Raw genomic sequence first — 18,313 nt, 5'->3', positions numbered from 1 at the left:
GGAGAGAGAGCCAAAATAGAAACTTTTTGCTAAAACAATTTAGAGTAGTTTTACAAATAGAGAAATCAATTCAAATTTGCAAAGTGAAACATCTTATAAAGTCAAATTACTTGTGATAATCTATACGGGACCTTTTAATTGTTAACAATAATAAGTACATAAGAATTCAAATTATTCATTTTTCCATCGAAGAACACATATACCATGTTCTCTGGAGTGTAGTTTACTTCTAATCTCTCAGACCTTCGGAGGATTTTTTCAACATGAAATTTTGAGAACTATTTAACAATTACTAGATGATTATTTTAAAAAAGTTTAAATTCGAATTTTCTAACACTTAGGTTATTATCATTAGCGGAACCTTTTCCCAACTGTTTGAGATCGGCTGCATATATGCCAAAATTAATAGAGACTATAACTAGGAAGTTTTTTTTTATGGACATGATTTCTTTTTTTTATGGACATGATTTCTATACGGCCAACCTGCATATTATAAAAATATGAGCTTGGCAATAAATATATTTTTAAATATAATTTGATGTTAATTTTTAGAGAATATATAATCTTTATGGAGATCATGGATATGAAAAAATAAAAAATAAAAACTAAAAATAATAGTTATATTAAAAATATATTTGGAGAGTTAGTTGCACTGTTTTTTAGATGGACTACCTAAGATACTTTATACTTTTGGACCACATATTGTAGAAATGCGGTCAGTTCGAATGAAATAATTTTCTTGTTTTTAATTGAATATAACATGTGGGTTGAAGAGAAGTCCCTAATATCCAGGGTCCTAAAATTAAATTTAGATGGGATTTTACCTGAGGGAGTAAATAGATAATTCTACTCCCGCGAGAGTAGAATATCTTTTAGCTGCATCTAATGACAGCATCCAAAGTGGATTCCAAACTTAGTATACCGCCCGAGGGAACAAGTGTACAGTATCGCTCCCGGTTGCGAGTCCGCACGCGCCGCATTGTACCCTAAAACCCTGAACCCTTGACTGCCCTTCGAGGCCTCCTTCATACCTTCCATGCCATAAGAAGGCTTCGAAGCTTTGGACCCTCGGACACTGGGACTCTGACAGGAACCCTAGTTTTCTTTTCCAGAACCGTTGGTTTCACAAAATCCCTGTTTCTGCAACATGTTCTCTCAAACTGCTCTGAAAACCTTGAGTTTCCATAGACTTCACATGCTTTTCAGGCATTCCTCGCCTTTAGATGGTCGTAAAGGCCCCCTATTTGCCTCCATTTTCCTTCTTTTCAACCCTGGATTACCAAAAGACTCACAAATTAGGGTTTCATCCTTCTTTTCTTCTTCGGTTCCTCGAACTATGCCTTCTGTTGCTCTCGATGAGATTTCTTCAGATGAAATCCATGAACTGGGCAGTTATCAGCCAGTGAAATCCCCACAAGAAAAGAAACCATTGGATGATTTGTTCAGAGAAGCAGTTGGGTTGACTAAGCCCAGCGTGAAGACTTTGAAGAACCTGAAATCAAAAGAAATTCAGGAAATGAGGAAGAAAATAGACGATCTAGAGAGAGAAGTTAGGTTTTTAAAAGAGAAGAAGAAAGCACCAGCTGAGAAAGATTCTGGACAAAAAGAATCGACTCAAAGCCTTTCTTCTCTCTTTAGGAGGACAGTAAGTTACAATAAGACTGCGGTGGAAACAAGGAGGGAAAAGTTAACAACGAGAATTGAATCAAGTGAAACAGAGAAATATGAACTTGAACCTGAAGTCATTTCATTTCTGAATCATTTGAACGAGCAAGGTTATTTTGCAAATGCGAGATTTTTGCGAAATGGGGAACTTGATTTGGAACGTTTAAACACTGCATATGCTCAAGGATTTATTAGGTCAGCTGCCGAGAAATATGGGCATGATAATGCAGAAATTGCAAAGTAAGGCATTGTTTTTAGCTTTAATAAGTTTGCATCACCTTCTTCTTTTGAGGTTCGCATAATTGTATAATTCGAATTATTCCTCTATAGAAATGGTTAAGTATGTTCTTCTCAAATTCACTTTGTAATGGCATGCTTTCCCATTTTAATATACATTAGGATAAGTATCTTTTTAATTGCCAACATGGGCCGCTGAATTTTGATTAGAGACGTTTGAACTGATGGAAAATTGCAACTTACGTGGAATTTGATCTGGAAATTCTAGGGTCTCCAGAAAGCATGTGTCGAAATGTTATGATTATGCATAAATGGTATTGGCTTCATTTGAACTTGCTTTGGATTCACTGCTGAACATGGAATTGTACAAGGACCTTGCTTGATTTTTGATTCATATTCTTGGTATTTGCTGTGGGAAAAGGTCATTTCTCATTTTTTAGCTGTGAACCTTAATTGGAATACATTTGAGATACACTATAATATACCTCATAGTCAAGTGAATATTTAGGTAGATTTCAGGAAATTCTATTCAAATTTTATCTTTCCACTATTGATTTTTTTTTTATTATCGACAAAGTCTTTTCTTCTTCTTAATTGCTGAACAGTAGGAATGTCTGAGTATCGAACTTGTGTGGGAATAACCATATGCAGGCCTATATGAGGAATATTTTCAGTTACACACACATCCATGCATTTATGTGTATATGTATGAGAAATACTTTGAGTTACTATAAACAGTGATTGAGTAAAAGATTAAAAGATATAACAAATCCATAGAATGTGTCAAATACTGAATAACTGAATTTGAAATACAAGACCTCAAGTCCATAGTTTGTACTTCATAGACAAAATCCAACCTCTACACATATTCCAAAATCCAAACCAAAATGTAGTGAAAGTCATAAAACTAAGATGATAGAAGTATATAAAAGAAATTTTGGAAGATTTTAGTCTTTAGTTCATTCTTCTTCTTCTTCTTCTTCTTCATAGTCATTGGCCCATCCGAGTCAAGGCCACTGTCATCAGAATCATCATGTCCTTCAACATAATGGCCCTTCTCAGTTACTTCCATATCGGCCTCCTCCTCCTCTCCTCTGTCTCTCTCATCCTCCTCTTTTGTGAACTAGGAGTATTTGTCATTATTGATCAAGTAGTCGTCCTAGAGTCTGAAGATTGCCCTGAAGTCAAGCCTTAATCATGAAAGACCTCTTTATCCAAAGGTTCTTCAACTAACCACTCACACGCATCATCCCTGGATCCAATGGGTTTCTCTTGTCTTGTTCATTGAAATGCTATTTTAGCCTCTAATTATACTTGATGAAGACTAATCATTGCCCTTTTTTACTCAAGCTTGTTCCTTTTCTTTGTATGTATCTATGGGAAATGAGCTAATATTTAGAGTATGTGAGTAACAGAGTTATAAACCGATAAGTTAATTAAACTAATAAAATCATGCGCTATATGAACTTATAAAGTTACATTATATTTATGTATTTATATATGTTATAAACAATTAAACATTTAGAGTTATTCAATTATCATAAATTCATATGATCATAACTCATAACTCATAACTATGAATCCGTAATTTACAACCAATGTACATAATATTGACTTGGCCAAGGTACTCGGTCCTTGTCCAAGGCGATTTACTCAGGCGAGTCCCTATAACTCACCCGAGTCCAGCCCAAGTTTTAAAAAAATAAAAATAAAGACAAAAAAATAATATATGTTACATAGCTTCCCCTTTCTTACATTCAAATGTCAAATGGCATGTTGGTAGGGAGGCTGCTTTTGGGATGCCTCTTTATGAGAGGTCTTCGATTTCATCGTCATGATAGATTTTTTTTAACTCGTTTAAAAAACAATGAGGGTGACATTTGTTGGTGTGCTTGAACCCCCACCATGATGGGAAATAAGCGTGCATACTGCCCAATGTGCCATTTGAATGTCTTTGACTTAAAATCGACATATTAATAAATATAAACTCTACAAGCATGGGTGTACAACACACTCGGGCAAAACTCACCCTCGCTGATAGGGTGAGGCCAATTAAGATAAAACTTAGTAATAAATAATAGGCTAGTATGCAATTGCCAACTTAACATCTCAAATGAACTCGAATTATTCTCATGACCAGATAAGCTACATGTTAAGCTCAATATTCGATGCCCATCCTTTTTAAGTTTGGAGCTCTACTCCCATGTTGGCTCCACTATTGACTTGCAAACTATATACAATCACAGTATTGCTATCTGTCTATAACATCTGAATATTAAGTATGCCTTGTGCACGTTGAAACTTTACAGACATTAGTCAAATTAGCTATATTACCTAGATCGGATTTGGTCCTTTGTCTTACTGCCATATCCTTCCCATATGCTTCAATGCACATTTTCATAAAATCAACTTCTCAACAGGTATCTTATCCGGGATCCTTATCAGGAGCGAGCCTCTCAAGGCCCTCATTAAAGCCCTTGCATCCTTCATCTTACTATCTAGGTCAACATAAAACAAACTCTAGGTTCAAATAGTTAGCATCTCCATGCTATGGTTGGTGAAGCTGCACATCCCATTTTCTCTCTATAATCTCCGATATTTAACCATAATTGGTCTCATCATTGGTCAATGCCTCGTCTCTCTCTCTCTTAGCTATATCTAATGCATCATATGTGAAGCCCATAGCGGGATTAGATTCACCTCACCATCAACCAAGCGCAACACTTGGGCCAAGGTTAGAAATACAATAAAGGAGTACTTCACCCTACCCTAGAAAGCCTACGATTAAACTATAATGCACTTCCTCCCCTCAGCATGCTTAGCCCACGTGCATGTAGACAACTCTAGGGGGGCAAAGGGTTGGGTCCGGGTCGTGTCTAGCTGGACCTGGATCTGAAGAATATACTATGGGACCCGGACCCGACCTAAAAATCAAAATATCTAGTCGGCTCTATATGGACCTGGGCCCAAACCCAAATAATGTTTGGGTCCATGATTTGGCCCGGACGTGGACCCAACCTGTCGGGTCCAAAATTTGGATCCATACCCAGACCCTGGTCGGGTCTACCCATTGGGTCCGGGTCCATTGCCACTCCTAGACAACTCCTCTGCTGTGAACATTGTCCTCAATTGGTTTCTCCCTATCTTATATTCTGTGCAGACTTAGAAAGGGGTATCAAATCTTGTGACCTAGGCCTTGCTAGATGTTTCTTTTTATTGAACTTTTGTCATACTCAGGTATGGGTGCAGGTGTAAATAAACACTATCACGGCCTTAGCCTTGTTACCCTTTACATTTCGCTGGTAACCTGAAGCATGAGGTCTATGTAGTGTGTTGCTCATGGTGTCCAAAAGATTGTAGTCCACTTTTGGTGCAATAAATTAACAGTAGCCAGACTTGGTGTAGCATTGTTTGTTACTACTTAAATTACGTGCTCCCTCCAACCTCTTCAATAGCCTTGTCAATTAAATTAAGAATATACTATGCATCATGAACATAATCATATGCATTGATAGATCTCAAATATATTGTCTGTAAACAACAATTGACCATCAAGTTCATTATTCGCTTCTCCTCTTATCACTCCTTGAATTTGTTGCGCTTTAGACCCCAAGTTATGCCAATGAATTCCTATGCATTGAAGATACTTCTTAGTGACTTATACCTCTTTATATGGCAATAGTTCTTTAAGCCATAGTTCTTGGGATCAGTAGAAGAATGGGGATTGAGAGTAGGGGTCGTGAAAGGCTAGAAGATGCTTATGGTTGGGAGCGTCGCTTGTCTAATGCATATGTTAGGGATCGAGATCCCCAAATGTTAGAGTTCTCTATCCCAACTTTTTCGGGATCTTGATCTGGATGTTTTTGGGATCTTGCTCCCGACCTTAAGGGCTATATATAGTCTGAGGCTATATATACTATCTTGAGCAAGTATCACTTTATTTATAGCTAGCAAGCAATGCAATTATGTTAAAAGTAGAGTTTCATTGCTAGCTGATTATAAATAAAAAAATATCAGTTTGGACTTTATTGTGGTCTCTAAGGTGGGCAGCGAGATCCCAAAACCCCTACTAGGGGCTTTGTAATTCGAATATTATTTTTAACACTAGTTCAAAAGGTTTACTTAAAACCAAATCGGCCATCTCATTCCCACTAGTCTTATTAGCCCATATAGAATCCCTCTAGGCAGCTGATGTAGCCATGACACTCAAGTCATCTATTTGATTCGACATGCTCTATAATGTAAGGAAATTAGTAGCAAATCTATTTATTTCCAGCGTCACAAACTCCCTGTTATTTTTATACTGCCTCATAAGATTGAGGACAAATGACTGGTTGTAGATAAATTTTATGATATTCTTTGCATTCTTTACAACTTCTTTAACATAATCCATCTTCCCTGTATCCTTTAGCATGAAGTTTATACAATAGGTTGCACAAGATGTTCAAAAGATAGAGGGATAATGCGTTTGTAGTAAATCCCCCCAAGGGATTAATTAGTTTCAGTGTCTGTAATAAACTGAACCACAATCTTTAGCCCCACTTCCTCAACAGCGTCCTTAAATAACTCAAATACTGCCTTGGCCAATCTTGATTATGTTGGAGGCATTTATAGACCTTAAAAAATTGTTCTCTTGTGATGGTACACCAAAAAATTAATCAATGCTTATTCCTTTTATCTTTCCACCCATTAGCCATTATAGAACATCCATATCTCTCCCATATTGCCATATATTTGGCTGTGAACCTTTTAACCTCTTTCACGGTCTTTTCTAATAACTTGGTCCTAGAATCATGATTGGAAGGGCCTTTATACTCCGCGACTACGGATGCCACTGTGTCCTACATACGCTGGAAATAGACAGAGTTGAGGGCATTGAAAGGGATAACACAATGATACATCCACCAGACAACAGACAAATCTGCTCTCTCTATAACTTTCTCGCCAGCTAATACACGTCTGATGGTTGGCTGGGAGCTCAGTGTTGCGCTCGGTGGGAAATAAGCCCCTATCCCAACTTGACCTTGCTTCCTTGGGTTGCTAGGCGCAGTAGCACTAGAAGCTGTGGTGGCAGGCACTTTCCGAAGTCTCCTTTCTAGTTTGAGGGGGCTCCTCAATATCAAAATACTCATCTATAGGGGCCGGTAATGGGTTTCTGATATTGTCATTCCTTGTTTGCCTCTTTTGCTTCTCAGTCATGTGATATTCAATGATTTTTTGCATCTCCTACATCATATGAGGGGAACTTTGGGGCATTTGGCAATATTCCCAGTCTTTTAGGTCAATTGCGCCTTAATTCGATGTATTAGCCCACCTTTTATTGGTTTTTTTTTTTTGAATTGTTTTATTGGTTTTAAACAATATATGCAAATATTTTCCCTCTTGTTGCCCTTTTGTTCCCTTCTTACATGGCCTGATGCGGGTCTGTTTTTCCTCTATTGACCCACTCGAGGACATTTTTTTCTCCAATTGAAATATCAAAGTCTCAACCACCAATAGCTAATAATAATCGCCTACAGAACACCAAGCATGCTACAAAGCACAAATCCTACTCCCAAACAACAAACATAAATCACACTTCACAATATGTGGAAAATTCAGGCAAAAAAAGAATAATCAGAAATCTTTTTTTTAAAAAATACAAGATAAAAAGTAAAATAAAAAGTAAATATTTATTTTTTGTAGTATCTATTTTTTGAAAATTGCAAAAAAAAGAAGTAAAAAGACAAATAAAATGTCCCAAACATATTTCTTTTTCTTTCCTTTCTTCTACTAAAGCCCTTACCAGTAATATAAATTTTTAAAACCAGGAGTACAAAAAGAATTTACACCAAAGTACCAAACAAATTTCTCTTTCTTTTTTTTTTTTTTGGATTTTCAGATTTACCTTTTAATGGCTTTTTAGCCTTCTACAAATTTTAATTCTACGAGTTACAATATGAAAAGTTTAGAGTTAAAACCATCTAGGTAAGAAAATAAAAAAAAATCAGCAATATTAGGGTTTCTTTCATGCAGGAAACAGTAACAATATAAGAAATAGTGACAATATAGAAAATACAACTTCTGCTGATTCTTTTAGTTGGTACCATAATGAACATCATAAAAAAGAAAAAAATAGAAGGAACCATTTATTCTTCTACTAGAAGCACCATGCAAAGCGTAACAACTTACCAACTATGTATGTTTTATGAACTCTGAATTTTTAGATGTGATGATTTTTACCTGGATAATTGTTTTGGCCATTGATGAACTTGTTGAGGTTCCAATTAGCAAAGCCTATCACTACGACGTACATGATGACATTTAAAAAAAGCAAAGTTGCAGCTACATTTTTTTCTAACTGTTTGAGCCATTTTTACCTCCTTTTCACCCTCAATATTCACAATTTCTTCCCCAAAAAAACAGCAAAGAAAAACTGAAAAAAAAGGAAAGGGAAAACATTCACAAACTATAAAAACCTAATTTCCTAAACCTAAAAAGGAAAAATTTGATTTCTTTATCATTTTTTTTGTATTTTCTGAAATTAGCAATAAAATATTAAGGGCCAGTTTGGATGTCAAAGAAAAAAATATTCACAGCGGAAAAAAATGCAAGTTTTTCTACCTCAATTGGAAAACATTCTCATCTTATTTTATTATGTTGGTAAACTGTTTGGATGTCTAATTTCATTGATTTGTCAAAAAAACCCTAGACCCAATCTTAGTTCCCTAAAAATGTTGTCAACCATGCCCCATCTTCGCTTTGCCAGACCCAATTCCGTTATCATAACTTCCGGCCAAATCTCTCCATTTTCAGGCCAAAAATCGCTGGAATTCAGCGATCATGAGAGAAAAACCTTGCAACAACCTGGTCCATCTTCTCTTGACGCAAATTCTGCAAACTTGCTCTAAGCTTCTATTTCTCCTCAAAACTCATCTCTCTTTTATTTGGGTCTCTTGCTTTAGACTTGGGCTGCTTTCCAAGCTGAACAGGTCTTATCCCAACTAGGTTTCCCCCTCCTTTGGTTCACTCTAGTGGTAGCATCCATGGATCCGGCTTCTTTGAGCTTTGGGGTTTGCCGCTTCTCTACGGCATTTCAATTTCTGGCGAAGCTGCTGGTTTTTGTACTGGAAACTTACCAGAAAAGGAATTCTGGTGAGCCTCCTCAACAGCCCTTCGCCTCTCTTCCTCATACCCTATTAAAAGCAGGGTTCCACATCTCTTCGAAAAAACCTAGAAGCTGCTCAACCCACATCATAGCCCTTGGGGTTATATGTTAGGGCATTGTGGAAGGTGACCCTCACATCAGCTGCAAATTCAAGTGGGGTTGAATAAAAGCTCTGGTTTAACCTAGTTTTCGCATTGCCAAGATCCATGGGGTTCTTGACTAGGGTATAGTAATCATGTAACCCCATTCCCACTACATCAACAGGGACATTGAAGACCCATCCATGCTTATGCTTCATGAGCTTGGTCAAGATTTGGCCGCACCTCTTCATGAAATCTGAGATCAAAAGAAATTGTCATTCTTTTACCAGATTCAGGAACCTTTGTTACTGGATTTGGCCTCTTGGATCCACCAAAAACCTTCTTATTTTCTTGTGCGGGGCATCTTCTCTTTCCCCATAACAAACTCAGAGGCTCTGTAATACTGGTTTGCTTTAGGGGTTCTCTTCTCTTTTGGGCCATAGCCTGTAAATCTAAGGTTTGGAGGTTCAATGGAGGTGGGTGACCAGAACCAGGGGTCTCTGGTTCCCATCTAGAGAGCTTAGGGTTACAAGGAGGGGGGGGAGAGAGAAAGGATGGGCATAAGAGAGTCTCCATGCACAAGCCACACTTTTATCTGAAAAAATTCAAGTCTGACTTGAATATTTTTTTATCGTAACTTTTGCCTTGATACTGCAGACTTTTTTATTTCAATCTAAAAATCTAGTAAAATCTTGTGGTTGTCCAAACAGCTCAACTCAATTTCACAAGATTTTTGAATTGCAATCCAAAAATATTGCAATTTTGGGTACATCCAAACTAGTCCTAAAGTAACTAAAATATAAACTCATCTTGAACTTGAAGCTCCATTGGAATGCCGCTAGAATGGCCGTAAAAGCTTTACCGGGGGTGGGGCTCAATGTGAGAGAGAGAGAAAATTAAAGTTATAAGTAAAGTCTAAAAGGTAAATTTTCTCTCCTTATATTTATTTATATTATAAAGCAAATAGTTTTGTTAGCTGTTTTACCCTTATGTACTTATAGTAAGACCAAGTAAAGTCACTTTTTCCTTATTCAAAACCACAAAAGAAGGGGGGCAGAAAATTTTTTTTTTCCTGCCCCCTATTTAGACCGGGCCGGTTCACTATTTGGACCGGCTGGTTCACCGGTTCAGTATTGGTTCAATGCCCATATCGGTTCAATTGATGGACCGGACTGAAAAAGGCACCAATTCACCAGTTGAATCAGCCGGTTCAGTCCGGTTCTTGCAACATTGCCATCAAGCTAGGAGATCCAGAGTAGGGTGTGCTAAGTCCTTGGATATGATCCAAGACAAGGTTATCCAGTAATATTGCTTCCATGTTTCTTGATTCATTTTTATGCATTGTATTTGATCATTTATGATAAAAGGATTTTGTTTACGGCATGCAAGTGAGGATCCTAGATGGTAGTAGGGTTTTGATTTATGTTTTTGAGTTGTAGTTGGTGTTGTAAGTGGGCTAGCTAGCATGAATAGAAGAAAGTGAGAAAATTTTGATTCATCATTCTTTGAAGAAGGAAATAATAATTTATCAATTCCTTCATTTTTTATTGAATTCTAAATGCCATATTTTAAATACTGATTTTTTGACCTGTCCTGCTAAAGCGAACAAGAGAACTTGTAAATCTTAGTCAGATCTTAGCAATTTTAGCAAAAAAGTGCTGCAGAACCACATATTCTCTACCCATTATTTGTGGGACCCCCGAAGTTGTGATACGTACCCAGTTAAGAACCAACATATGTACAAACTATAGCAAATCAAACAACTGACCTAAGTTAATTGAGAGTGATTTGCTGTTTAAATGCTGTCTAGAATGAAGCATTGATTTTACAAAGGAGTTTGTTTAATCAGAAGAGATATGGATATCACCTGGGAAAAGCCTAACTTGCCTGTTTAAGCTGTGTTTTTCTGTCTATTAGCTTTATTATAGCCTTTATGTCTTTTGAGATAGCGCAACTCAAGGTTTTCCTGTGGTTGCAGATGGTTGTCAGGCAGTGACTTGAAAAAGATAGCCCTCTTTGGGTGCCCATCCACAGACACAAAAACTGCTTCTGCTGCTAAAAGATTGCGATCTTTCTTCAACATTCAGGAAGATGTTGTAAGTTGTCTCTTATCTTTTTATGCCTTGCATCCCATTCAGAGTGTGTGTGTGTGATATATATATATATATATATATAGAGAGAGAGAGAGAGAGAGAGAGAGAGAGAGAGAGAAAGAGAGAGGATGTATGCATGTAAGCCTATGTGTATTTGTATATATATGTGGGGTACCTTATCTTGTAATGGTTTCAGGTTTGTCGACCCTGCATACTTAAGGAGTTATGCAAGGTGAGAAACCAAGGAGTGCTTAAACAGGAGAAGGTGGTTCTATCTGATGTGATGAGAGTCATTTGCTTCTATGCCCTTAATATGGTGCCACGGGAGCTGTTGGTTCCTCAAGTGATAAAGCAGTCTGTCTGTAAATTATTGAAGGAGGTGGTCAGTCTCAGTGAATAAGAGGGACGTTGTCGCGGGGCAATTCAGGTGCACAACTAATATCCCTGACCCCTGATCTCTAATTCATATATCTGCTCTCTTTTGCCTCACCAGTGGTAATTGTACACATGCAGGCAGATGGGTATGCATAAATGAAATCAGAGCATGCCTATTCATGTACGATGGCTCGTAAGCACAGTTAGATGCACATCTCTGCCATTGAAACGGATGAGTGCTTTTTTTTACTAGTCATGGGAGAAGGGAGTGTGGTCTTTAGCACTTTTTGACGGCCATGTAGCCATATGTGGTGTGGTGTATTTTTTTGCGGCGCTGTCATGTTCGTTGCCAGTAAGGACGAATAATTTATGGGATGAAGTTGAAGCTTGCAGACTCATCAAATTGATCTTGGTTCTAAGGAATAGCTATGCTCAAATTGGCAATATTTTTGGTTAGATCTTCATTCTCTACATCATAGTGATTACTTCCATTTATTACGTATACTTTGCAACGACTCTTTTTTGCTGGTCGTTGAAGCTGTTTACTGAGGGGGGCGACTCTCTCATAACAATTGAAGTGATGGAAATGTGGGAGGGTTTTCCATGGTGATCCCTTGGAGTTCATTTCATGTGGTCTTTTGACAAATTTGGTAAGTTTTGGATTTTCCTATTGGTTTTAGCTATGGAAATTTTGACTTACATTAATATCAATTTAAAAGGTGCTGTTTATATATATTGGCAGAAACGATTAGGGCAAATCGATGTTGCAAAATCTTGATCATCCTGAGGCAATTATAAGAATGGGAGTTATTCAGTTGTTGACTTGTGTGGCAATTGCAAGAAGGAAACTGGTCTCATGCGGGCGCATGACTGCATATGTGGTCCAAAAAGTGTAAAGGATCCATCTTTAAGATTGCGATTGATGCAAGTAGGTTTTCCATCTAATAACGATGAAAACTAATGGTCCAAATGTTTTCTAACTAGAATTATTATTATTATTTTTTTTAATTTCATTTTTTCATATTCATGATCAACATATCCTTAAAAATTAAGTAAAAAAATCCATCTCAAAATTTGATTTATTAATAGGCCCACATTTCTACATTTACGGGCTTGGCCGGACAAAAACCAGGTCCTTGCAAGAATGGGTGTTATTCAGTTTTTGACTGGTGTCGCGTGATGTTGCCATATGAAGTGGTAAAATCTCTCTCTACCAAAATCCACCTTGTTGAGGTATTATTATTTTCTACGGTTCAAGAGAAGGGGAATATTTCTGTACGCCATTAGTTACAGGAAAAATATGTAAGGAAAATTCTGGATGTTCTTCAAAATGAACTATGCAGACATTCTATTTTCAATGCTTCTAGTATTATACTCTAAATCGAGTCAAAATTGTGGATATTTTTCAAGATGAACTTTGTAGACATTCTACTTCTAATATTTTAAATATCATACTATAAACACCGTCATTGTTTTTTTTTGTTTTTACCTTGAGTAAAAGTAAATTATTTAAATATTAAACTAACATTCCACTCTTTCTCTTTCTCTTTCTCTTTCTAGCCCTCTCTCTCTCTTTCTCTTTTTATCTACCATCTTTTTCTCTCTCTACTTGCCCTCTCTTTCTCTTGTATAGGGGAAAGAGAGGGAGAAAGGTAGTTTAGTTTTTAAATAATTTGCTTTTTGATCAGGGGGTGGCAGCAAGAAAAAATAGTATTTGGATTTATATTGTGATATTAAAAGTATTGGGGATAGAGTTTACAAAGTTCATATTTGGGGGTATCAGTAATTTTCTCAAAAAGCAAACTTTCATATATATATATATATATATATATATATATATATATATATATATGTCGAAAAATACTGAGATTAGCCTACTAGTTCATATGAATATATGAGTTCAACGGCCTAGATTGAATCTGAGCCGATATGAGGGTCACGACTTCATGTCGTATTTGAATTTTAATATTGAAATTTTAGTTGTGTTATTAAAACATAGGAGAATCTAATAAAAATATTAAAAAAATAATTTGTAAGAAATAAATTGATCAAAATACATCTGAAAAGTTATGGGGGTAATTTGGTTAATTTATTTTTTATGAAATATTTTTTAAATATTTTTATTGAGTGCGTTTTGATGAGAAAAATGGTTGCCTCAAATTTCAAGTTATTTGAATTTATAAAAATAAAATAAAATTCAAATACCAAATGTGGTCAAGATCGTCACATCGGCCTAGATTCAATTTGAGTCGTTAGGCTCATATATTCATGTGAACTAGTGGGCTAATTTTAGTATTTTTCATATATATATATATATATCACCTCTCTCCCAACCATTCGATCGATTAGATGGTTGATATGGCCTCAAGCACAATGTCACACCTAAATGCAATTTTTTTTTTTTACATATCATATTAACATCAAATATGAGGTAGGGCACACCAAAACACTTAAAACTAAAAAATAATTATAATGAAATAAAATGACTAGACTAAACTTTAGGAGTAGTTTGGTCATTTTATTTTGTCAAAATATTCTTTATATATATTTAGGTGCACTTCTATGAGAGGATGGCATGCCCCAAATTTGGTGTTAATATGATTTATAAATAAAAATAAAATACTCTTTCCTGTTAGATCAAAGATTGAATGGTTAGAGGCTCACTTGTGACATCATTGCTTAAGAAGCTATCCTAGCTATCCCTTGTTATTTTATTTGTCCGAATATACTTTATATTTTTTAGATGCACTTCTATGATACATTATGTATTTATAAAAATAAATAAAATAAAATACTACTAACCTGTTAGATCAAAGATCAAATGGTTAGAGGCTCACTTGTGTCATCATAACTGAAGCTGTCTTAGTTATCCATTTAGATCAGACGGTTGGGAGAGAGGTGGCGTATATGTATTTCCTATATTATTGGCACATATAAAGGTTTATGAAGAAAGGAAATTGCATTAGGAACACATGAGGTATTTGGTAGGAAACTCATTATCATCATTAGAGCTTTTTTCCCTCTAATTGGGGTTAGCTACATGAATTCTGGTTCGTCATTATGCTCTATTCAGGGTTATACTTTCAGTGAAGTAATAAGTCCCTATATCCTTTCTCACTACTCCCAACTATACCTTTTGGGCTTACCCCTTTCTCTTTTTTAGCTTTCTATTTGAACCAACTTGCATCTCCTACCAAGTGTTGTATTGGGTCTGCACAACACATGGCCTGTACACCTACGTTTACTTTATTTGATCTTGTCGCCTATTGGTGTTACACTTAAATTCTTCTGAATGTATTTATTTTAAATTATATTCTTTTTTGTCTCACCACTCATCCATCTCAACATTCTCATCTCAGCTACAGTCATTCTACAGGTATGTTATTTCTTGACTAAACAATATTCTACCCCATAAAGCAAATCTAGTCTCACAACTGTTCTGAAGAACTTGTCCTTCAGCTTCATTGGTATGCAGTGAGCTCATAAAACTCAAGTTGTATATCTCCATTTCATCCACCCAGCTGTAATTCTCTGTGTGACATCTTCCACAATCTCTATATTTTCCTAGATTATCGACCCAAGATATTGAAAATGCGTTCTTTTTTGTATTTCTTGGTCGTCAATCTTTAACTATTTTCTCATATCTATTCCTATTACTATTAAACTTGCATTGCATATACTGTGTTTTACTCCGGCGAAGTTTAAAACCTTTAGATTCTAGAGCATCCCTCCAAAGTTCTAACTTTGTATGGACGCCATTTTAGGTTTCATCGATCAAAACTATGTCATCCACAAACAACATGCACCACGGTATCTCATCTTGTAGATGCTTAGTTAAGTTGTCCATAACCAAGACAAAAGGTATGAGCTCAATGTTGATCCCTAATGTAGACATATCATCACTGAAAACTCACTAATATCTCCACTAGTTGTTCGTACACTAGTTAGAACTCCCTCGTACATATTTCTCACCACGTCGATGTAGTGTCTAGAGATTACTTTCTTTTCAACACCCGCCAAATCAAATATCGAGATACTCTATCATAAGCTTTCTCTAGATCAATAAGTACCATATTGAGCCTTTTTCTTTTTGCCCTAACCTTCAATCAGTTGTTTAAGTAGAAAAATACATCAGTTCTTGATCTCCCTGACATAAAATTAAATTGACTTTCTAATATAGTCGTTACATACCTTAGTCGTTACGCAATCACTCTTTCCCACGGCTTCGTAGTGTGACTAGTAAGTTTGGGTGTTGGGTTTACTAAGCAGGTTGTGTGTTTGTAAATTCTCCTCTTTTGGGTTATCTTATTTTTATTCACTTTAAATCTCATTTGAATTTTAATTGTAGGATAGGCAATGGGGTTAGCCATTATTGCTTGTAGCCTGCAATTGTGCGCTGCGCAATTTTTTTTTTTAAAAAAGCAACTTGTTCTTACCCCAGGCAAATGATTGAAAGCTTGTTTGGATGACAATTAATATTATCAAGAGACTATGCACAATATGGTTTTGCGAGCTATTTCGCACATACCTTATATTTTATTTATTATTATTTAAATTTTCAAATTTTTGGTTATGTTTAGCTATTTTTAGATTTTTTTTACTAAAAATATGCTATTTTCAACTAATTACCCTGAATAAAGTATAATAGTTTTTTCAAATTATTTACCATTGATACAAGGTGGTCACAATTAATCTTGACAATTGGATGCGAAAATGCGTGGTTGTATTTATTCCATTGATCAACCTCAAAGTTTAAAAGAAATTTTCTCGAAATTTATGACACGCTTAATATATCAAATTTCACGTCCGATGGTCATAAGCAATTGTGACCTCCTTGTACGATTGGCAAATGGTCTCATCGTGTACAATCCCTTTTCAAAAACATAAACTTGAAGTATAACTGCCTATACCTTGATCTCAAATAATTTTATAAGTGGAACTACCAAACAACAAATAATTCATTATGACAATTAATTTTTTTAAATAGTGAATTATCAATAATAACAAATACATCCAAACAATCTCTAAAACCAATCCTATCCAAGAATATTACTTCAAAATAATCTTAGAAGTTCTAAATAAAAGTTCTAAATTGGGAACAACTATGAACTAGGAAGGATACGTAGTTCTCTCATCTATTGCGTGCGAGGAACATTCTTCAACAAAAGAGTGGTCTTTCACAAAAGAGTGAGGTTTGTACAAGGTTTCAATTTTGCTGGAATCAAATATTTTTAAGATACTGCGAGAATTTATTTTCATCACTAATTACAGGATTTCAAATTCCAAAAATCGTTCAAATCAAGCAATTTTATAAACATATAAAAATCTTGAAAATAGACGGCCCTGATAATCTGTTGCGGAATGTACTATTTTTCATACTTGAATTTTTTATATGGAAAAAGTTTATATAGAGCTGAGGTTCTAAACAATGAAATTAGAGCCTACCTCGAAAATTTCACCACAAGAGGTTGTTTTGATGCTCAAATATCTTCAAATTGATCATCTCGACATCAAGCTGCATGGACATGAGAAAAAACATGGATTTCAAGTTATAAAAACTTTGTCTTTTGTAACGTATTTTTGGGCCGTCAATTTTCAATATTTTCAAGTTTTCATAGATTTATCGATATGCACTATTTATGAAGCTTTAAACTTTATAAATAAATATGAAAATATATTTTAAGGCTATCACAAAGATTTCTAGTATTGAAAGGTAATTTCTTGACACTATTTGAAGGTAGGTTCTAATTTGATCGTTTAGAGCCTAGGTTTTATATAAACCGCACCCTTTTTTATATATATATATATATATATATATATATATATATATATTGACACATCTCTGAGACGATCAATAAGATGGTTTTTCAAGTCAAAGTAGCATTTTCCATGGAGTTTTGAGGTACACCTTAATTCCACAATTTAAGGTGTCAACCTTTTTTTTAACAAAATTCACCAAAGTGTAATAAATTAGCCTTGTATTTCTGTATTTTTGCAACATTTACAAAACTATATCCATGCTACAAAATAGAGAGAGAGAGAGATTCCTAGAACATATGTTGAAGAGAGAGATTCCTGTCCATTTCATTACTATTCAGGAGGATTGAGATAGCATAATAAACAAACAGAAAAAGGGAAACAAGATGTGATCAAACAGTGCGGCCACTATCTCCATTTGTGAGACAAAAGGAAACACAAATTATAATTCAAACCCACTTGCCATGATGCACACACTCTCTCTCTCTAGAAAGTGCTCTCTGTCTCTATCTCTCTCTCTAAAAAGTGCAGGGCTGGTGGGTCTTTGACTTTGAACCAAGACCCATCAATCATCATCCATTTCCCCACCCATCTATTATTTATTTATTTATTTTAAAACCGCACAATGGATTCAATAATCATTTTCCCTCTCACTTCTCGGTGACTGCAATAGATGCCCAATTTTTTTCAAAAATTTAATTATTCTAGGTTCATGTATATTATAATAAATTTATACATACACACATGCACACCAATTTTTTTTTAATGGGATGTTTAGTTTGGTGCAGCCGCCATTATTTTTATATCTTATGGCCCTTTTAAATTGAAAATATCCATCATAAATCAAAGGATGCTGTTTCTATGTGGGGATGCCTGCACAAGCCCCCACCGGATGGTAGTGATTGTAAGAATAATATCTGGCAATCACCACCGTCTTGAGGCCTTGTGCTTGCAAGTGC

General features: G+C 35.6%; 1 protein-coding gene across 2 annotated transcripts; it reads left to right on the top strand.

The window, feature by feature from the left end:
* The first annotated feature begins 944 nt into the window (after positions 1–944).
* LOC18426354 (craniofacial development protein) lies at positions 945–12,631 on the top strand. 2 transcript variants are annotated; one of them, XM_088865317.1, is made up of 5 exons: positions 945–1,905; positions 11,108–11,225; positions 11,419–11,649; positions 11,740–12,247; positions 12,340–12,631. In XM_088865317.1, exons 1-3 carry the CDS (start codon positions 1,148–1,150, stop codon positions 11,620–11,622), a joined length of 1,080 nt encoding a protein of 359 aa, XP_088721443.1. In that variant the 5' UTR covers positions 945–1,147; the 3' UTR covers positions 11,623–11,649; positions 11,740–12,247; positions 12,340–12,631. The 2 variants fall into 2 exon arrangements, with proteins under 2 accessions (XP_088721443.1, XP_020518095.1); XM_020662436.2 differs by having other exon boundaries at positions 11,736–12,247.
* The last annotated feature ends 5,682 nt before the right edge of the window (positions 12,632–18,313 follow it).

The sequence above is a fragment of the Amborella trichopoda genome, chromosome 1, assembly GCF_054954075.1.
Source record: "Amborella trichopoda isolate Santa Cruz 75 chromosome 1, AtrichopodaSantaCruz75HAP2 v2.0, whole genome shotgun sequence".
Lineage (NCBI taxonomy): Eukaryota > Viridiplantae > Streptophyta > Magnoliopsida > Amborellales > Amborellaceae > Amborella > Amborella trichopoda.
This window is presented reverse-complemented; position numbering and strand designations above follow the sequence as displayed.

What these genes read in the sequence shown, in the direction of transcription:
- LOC18426354 (XM_088865317.1), top strand. Translation starts at nt 1,148, where the DNA reads ATGTTCTCTCAAACTGCTCTGAAAACCTTGAGTTTCCATAGACTTCAC. An exon ending in GATAATGCAGAAATTGCAAA is followed by an intron (nt 1,906 to 11,107) that starts GTAAGGCATTGT and finishes CTGTGGTTGCAG; the next exon opens with ATGGTTGTCAGGCAGTGACT. An exon ending in TCAACATTCAGGAAGATGTT is followed by an intron (nt 11,226 to 11,418) that starts GTAAGTTGTCTC and finishes TAATGGTTTCAG; the next exon opens with GTTTGTCGACCCTGCATACT.